Source organism: Melospiza melodia, chromosome Z (genome assembly GCF_035770615.1).
Source record: "Melospiza melodia melodia isolate bMelMel2 chromosome Z, bMelMel2.pri, whole genome shotgun sequence".
In the NCBI taxonomy this organism is placed as follows: domain Eukaryota; kingdom Metazoa; phylum Chordata; class Aves; order Passeriformes; family Passerellidae; genus Melospiza; species Melospiza melodia.
The window spans coordinates 67,373,736-67,380,840 of record NC_086226.1 but is presented as its reverse complement, the minus strand read 5'-3'; the positions used below and the strand labels follow the sequence as shown (position 1 = coordinate 67,380,840).

Genomic DNA, 7,105 nt, shown 5'->3' with positions numbered 1-7,105 from the left:
AAAAGACACCTTTTTCTGCATCCCCCTTGAGAAAGAAAGTAGGAAACTGTTTGCCTTTGAGTGGGAATACCCAAGGAATGGAAGAAAGACCCAGCTCACCTGGACATGACTCCCACAAGGCCACAAGAACTCGGTGACCCTATTTGGAAACCAACTGGCAAAAGAACTAGAGATTTGGACCGAAAATGGGCAAGTACCAAGAAACCAATACTTATTGTTGCAGTATGTTGATGATATACTAATAGCTGCAGAAGAAAGAGCAACCTGTATAAAGGTAACCATTGAGATTTTAAATTCACTGGGAATGGGAGGCTATAAAGTATCTAGAGGAAAGGCACAAATCGCACAACAGACTGTGATTTACCTGGGATGTGAAATTTCACAAGGGCAACGAAAACTAGGTACTAATCATATCCAAGCTATTTGTGTTATTCCAGAGCCCCAGAATTTACATGAGCTGCGAGTCTTCCTCGGGATGGCAGGATGGTGTCGCTTGTGGATCATGGACTATGGACTGATTGCAAAACCCCTGTATGAAGCTCAGAAGATGCAGCCATTCACCCGGGGCAAACCACAGAAAGAAGCCTTCCTAAAATTAAAGGAAGCACTGACAACTGCTCCAGCACTAGGGTTACCTGATCTGTCTAAAGATTTTCAGCTGTTTGTACATGAAAGGCTGCACCTAGCACTAGGAGTCCTGACCCAAGGTCTGGGAAGCTGGAAAAGGCCGGTGGGCTACTTTTCCAAACAACTAGACAACATAAGTGCCAGGTGGCCCCCATGTCTGCGAGCAGTCGCAGCTACTGTGATCCTGATACAAGAAGCCAGGAAACTTAATATGGGAAGGCACACAGATGTCTATGTACCACACATGGTAACCACTGTCTTAGAACAAAAGGGGGGCCATTGGCTATCTCCCAGCAGGATGATGAAATTCCAGGTAGTCCTGACAGAGCAGGATGATGTCACATTAAAAACAACTAACCTTTTGAATTCAGCTTTGTTCCTAGGTACCACAACTGAAGAAGGCCCATTAGAACACGACTGTGTAGAAGTAATAGAGTACACCTATTCAGCAAGAGAAGACCTGAAAGACGTCCCACTAGAGCAGCCAGAGTGGGAGCTGTTTACAGATGGGAGCAGCTTTGTGGAAAACGGAACCAGATACGCTGGATATGCGGTAACAACAGTCAATACAGTGGTGGAGGCAAAGGCATTACCACCAAATACATCTGCCCAGAAGGCAGAACTGGTTGCTTTAACCAGGGCACTAGAATTAAGTGAAGGGGAAAAGGTAAATGTCTGGACTGACTCAAAATATGCTTTTGGAGTGGTGCATGTACATGGAGCACTGTGGAACGAAAGAGGACTGTTATCTTCTCGGGATACACACATTAAACATCAGGATGCAGTCCTGCAATTGATAAAGGCAGTACAAAAACCTGAAAAAGTGGCAATCATACACTGCAAACACACCAATCAGGAAACTCCAAAATCTGTGAGGGAAATTGAAAGGCAGACTGGGCAGCCCGACAGGTTGCTCGAGAGGTACAAACAACAATGGCATTGATACCTTTGAAGCTTAATGTATCCCAATTCAATTTGCCTCCAAAACCAAAATATTCAGTAGAAGATGAGAGACTGGCACATTTGCTAAATGCACAAAAGAATTCAGAAGGATGGTATGTAACCGCACAAGGACAAATAGTGGTACCCCCCTTGATAATGAGAGAAGTTCTACAAATTAAACATAACTAATGTCACTGGGGAGCAGAGGCATTGGTAAAATTACTAAAACAGAGTTTAATTTCAGTACGGATGTTAACAATGGCAAAATCAGTAATGTCAAAATGTGATATCTGCTTGAAAAACAACCCAGTGGCCAGGCGACAGGCACAGTTAGGAAGAATTCGGATAGGAATAGAGCCAGGAGACTATTGGCAGGTAGATTTTGTAGAACTACCAAGGACTCGAGGATACAAATACCTATTAGTGGGGGTTGACACATTCTCTGGGTGGCCAGAAGCCCTTCCCTGTCGCACGAACCAAGCAAAGGAAACAGTTAAGTGGTTACTACAGGAGATTATTCCCAGATTCGGGGTACCCCTAGGGGTATCATCAGATAGGGGACCCCATTTCATAGCTACAGTAGTAAGAGAGGTAAGTAGATTGCTGGGGATAAATTGGGACCTCCGCACACCGTGGAGACCCCAGTCAAGTGGACGGGTAGAGAGGATGAATCAGACACTAAAAAGGCAAATCAGTAAAATATGCCAAGAAGCCAAATTGCAGTGGCCCCAGGCTTTGCCAATAGCACTGTTGAGGATTCGGATAAAGACTAGGAGTGGGATGTCAGTCAGTCCTTATGAGATATTGTATGGGAAACCATATGAATCTCCTGAGCCTAACCCTAATGTACACGTCACAGGAAAGCAGGAAGTATATAATTATGTTCTGTCTCTTGGGAAAACTTTAGCTCAGCTCCAGAGTATCCTCGTGTGGAATAGACCACTGACTCTTGAGAACCCAGTTCATAACATACATCCAGGAGACGAGGTGTACATCAAGAACTGGAACGAGGAACCGCTGAAAGAAAAGTGGAGTGGACCCCATCAGGTACTACTGACCACCTTTACAGCAGTCAAAGTAGCTGGTGTGGAACCCTGGATCCACTATACCCGAGTGAAGAAAGTCCATCCTGGATCACAGACTGTATAAACTCTGGAATGAACAAAGGCTGCAGATAAGATGTGTTTAATTGCTTTCAGAATGCTATCAGTAATTGTGCTAACGTTATGGTTATTAATATCTTTGGGATGTGGAATGCAAAACGATCAACTAACCACTCTTCATTCTAGAATGAAGAGAGAGGTACAAACGGAAACACAGGTGATAAAGGTTTCTAATGCAGTTCGGACTGAGAATGTAATGATTGGATTAGTCAAAGATTTTGCCAAAATGCAAAAACACCAGCCGAATAACTGCCTGTCTGCCAATACCAAAGGCAGCAGGAGACCCAGTAAATTGGGGAATCGTAACATCAAAACTACCTGAAATATAAAAGAGCAAAACAATTACATGTAAACTGGTACCCGAATCGAGGCAAGTTACAGAAACCACTCTGGTATGGGAATGTGAGGCCGACGATCAGAAAGATCAGATAGAACCTTGGGACAGTGCGTGGTCTGTGAGTATTCTTCAAAGATTCCAATATATGGCAAACACCCCTTGGTGTATTAAGTGGGAAGGCCCCGAGAATGAAACAGATCCAGCAATAACGAACACTGACACTAGTAGCAGAACAAGGGCAGACAAAGTAAGTTGGTGGGCATGTAATAAAACTTACGACTGCACTTCAGATGATGAAGAGATAAAACAGATGCCACCCCTGGCAATAGCCCTACAAATTGGTTGTGCTTGCAGAGGGATCAAACATAAACAAGGCAGAGTGAATTATAAAGTAATTATAGGGTGTACCAGGATTACAATCCGAGGTCCAGGACAATTTGTATGGGCAGCAAGTGATGGTACCTGGACAACACATCTGCCTATAGACGGGAAAGTAAAGGAGATTACTTTAGGCCTCCCAACCTTATGTCCAATTTGGAAAAAGTCCCCATTTAATGGAAAACATGAACTTCTGCAGATAAGAGCAAGACGAGAAGTTCTAGACAATGAAAATCCAGATGACACTTGGCAAGAACCCTCTACTGAAGTGAAATTTGGATGGGCCCTAGAGTCATTGCTTGGTCCTATAGCAAACTATAAGAGCAGAGAGATGCTGTACAAACTTACAGGTCAGGTAGGTAGACTGGCAAGAGTCACCCAGGAAGGATTTAAAGAATTAAATATACAATTACAAGCCACCACAAAAAAGACTACAAAATCAATTGGCCCTAGATATGTTACTCCTGAAAGAGCATGGAGTATGTGGATTTTTAAAGGGACAATTTGATCATTGCTGCATTCATATCCCAAATGTAACTGCAGATGTAGAATATGACATCAATCAGTTGAAACAAATAGATCATGAAGCACAAGAAGAGCAAAAGGATTTGGCTACAAGCTGGTTAGGAAAAATCTTTAAAGGATTAGGGTGGAATGTGAGTTCATGGATTAAATCTATCATTGAGAGTGTGATAATCTTACTAATTGTATTCTTAGCAATTTGGTTAGTTTACAGCATCTTAAAGGGAGAGATACAGAAGAAAGCATCCTGGAACCAGAGGATAATAAAGGCACTAACACGAGATCCATGCCCACCATCTTCTGGTTCTCCAGTTCATAACAGCATCCACAACAACGTTTACATCAACCCTGGATTTGAAGAACCAAGTACAAACTGAGGAATAAAGGACTGTATCAAGTGAAAACATTTATACCTATAGTGAAGTGAAAATGCTTTAAAAGGGGGGAGAATGATAGTGGAACCCTGGAAAAAGTTAAAGATAGAATCTAAAATGTTAGGCTTTCTGCTTTCCCAGATCAACTGCACCTGCGTAAGCAGTATGATAAATTATATAATTGTTAGATGTGATGATTGTTTAGTAATTAAATGTAATTATTATATAACCATAAGAAGAATAGTGAGAAACTATGTTGGAAATTCAGAGAGGGGCTAAATTTATGTATACAATAGAACAATATAAGTTTAATAATTAACATGAAAGTTATGTAACGATAGAGTATAAAACATGATCATTTGGGATGTATGGTCGGAGTCAGATTTGGGTTGAATATACCCCGATTCCCAGAGCTCTTAATAAAAAGCACTGCATATAATTCCCCGTGATTATGTGTTTTTGAACGCTAACAGCACCATTTGTTTTCAGGTTTTACATTTTACATAAAAAATGCTAATGTCTGATTGTAGAATCTCTCTCATAGTTACGTGCAAAATATCTGAGATATTACGTTACCTCAGGTGTGGTCAAATGGGGAAAAACTATAGCTGTGGAATATTCCCTTTCTTCCTCAGATGCTCTATTGTTGCATGGTTTTAACCATGGTAAAATGTCTTCTTCTCTCTCAGTAAGCACAGAGTCCTGCAATGAGAACGAAAAAGGGAGGGCAGGGGGAAGGTTTGTGCGGCATTTTGTTCAGGGGCAAGCACGTGGCTCCCAATGTACTCTGGGGACACAGTAATTCAATTTGTACCATGCAAAGTCCAATCACAAACTCATTAATCAGAAGTGAATGAGCTCCCCATACCCAAGAGGTGAGGCAAGTTGTGTGATTCCTGGAAGTAGCATCGCCTGGAATGCAAAATCAGAAAGAAGAAATTCAAGCAGCTCCTCTTCACTATGCTTGCATTGAAGCAAGCTGTGAAAGAAAGGGAGAGGGTGAGGAATAGAGATAGGGGATGGGTGAGGAAGAAGAAGAGGGAGAGGGAGAGAACATGCTCTTAACATTGTTTCTGGGTGCGGCTCCAGCACCTCCACTAAGACTTGCAATTGACAAATGCATAGAAATAATTATAGGACAGGCAATATCCCAGCTCCATAAAGCACCTCCTTTACTCTGACGTTGCTTGATCTGTATTACTTGCGTTAGTGTGTCTGCAGGATGTCTTAAAGGGCATCTGGGCGCAACAGGGTGCAAAGACAAATAAAGTCTTCCACAAGCCACTCATCCAGAGATTGCCAGACACAAAAAAATCTCCGTTTCTAGTAGTTCTCCACTATATATAATGGATCCCAAAGCCCTGGCAGCGGCTGCAGAGGCAGAGAACACAGATTGATGTGTGACTGCATGCACACTGCAGAAGGGTTTGGCTCTATTTACTGCAGCCAGCCAGGGCAGCAGGGCTCCTTCCTCCTCTCCTTTATTTTGTTGTTGCTTTCTCACGCTGGAAAAAAGAGGTAAAACCTAGTGGTTTTCCACTAAAAGAGGCAGAGCATAGGAAGAGTTAAAATAACAAAGCCTTAATGTTTAATCTGCCAGAAACATGAGAAGAGCAATCAAATCTGGGATAAGTAGCTCTGAATGAGGTATGCCTGATTGCTTTAGACCATGCTGTTTGTCAGCCTTTTAAAATTCAAGTCATTACCAGATGCTGATCTGCTCTAATATTGTGATATTTTATCTGATTACACTTATGTGATTGTGCTATATCTGCTATTTGCCTTCCCATTTTTCCATGTATATTAAATGCAGGTGGTTTTATTATTCAGAGAGCTAGAAAGTGTTGACTGCTCTGAATATAAATGGGAATATTATATCATTACCTTGCTCTGAAAGCAGAGTGATTCAGTGTGTAAATCATATGCAAGGTACCTAGTGGAGACACAATAAACCATAATGTCTTGAGAGAGAAATCAGTGAGAAAAGGATAAGGAGATAAAAATTTAGGGCATTTTTAAAGAAGGATAATCTTCATAATCCTATTTATTTCTTTCAAACCACCATTTGATAATATAACCTTTATATTCAAAACTTTTTTTTAAGTTCATTTAGTATCTCTTGATGAAGTTATTGTCACATGGAACATTATCAATAGTGAGGACTGAATAAAAACAAGATCCCCAACCAACCAGGCATCTTAGCTGCTTTCAAGAAATGCAGAAGAGGCCCACACATTTCTGCAATTTCTTGGCTGACCCTTCTTCTAAAAACATATCTTACTGTGAGTACAGGATTTTGGGATACCTTGGAAAGATAGTCAGGAAGCACTTACAACATACCTGAAAAGCAGATCAGAGTAACAGGCCAATCCGGGAATCCCTTTTTCTTGCAAGCAAGAAAATTCCCTTGCAAATTTTACTAAATTGAAAGCATGATAAATTCCCACTGTGGCGATGCTTAGAAAAGTTACAGGATCATAGAAGGGCTGAGACTAGAGACACCTCTGAAGAGCTAGCCTAGCTCCCTTGCTGAGCTAGAGTAGGTTGCAGAAGACAGTGTGCAGCTTCATTTTGGAGATCTTCAGGGATGGAGACTCCACAACCACTCTTAGAAACCTGTCCCATTTCTCAAAATCCCACACAGGAAAAAAGCATTCTCTTATGTGTAAATTAATATTCCTGTCTTTCAGTTTGTGCCCATTACATCTTGTCCTGTCACTAGGCACATTGAGTCTGCCTGCATCTTCTTTACCTCTCCATGA

At 41.6% G+C, this 7,105-nt stretch overlaps 1 protein-coding gene across 1 annotated transcript; it reads left to right on the top strand.

The window, feature by feature from the left end:
• Positions 1-316: 316 nt before the first annotated feature.
• Positions 317-7,105, top strand: LOC134432543 (uncharacterized; the record flags this gene model as incomplete). Its single annotated transcript, XM_063181390.1, has 2 exons — positions 317-874; positions 7,034-7,105. Coding segments are annotated over 2 exons (630 nt in total), but the record flags the coding sequence as incomplete, so codon positions are not given.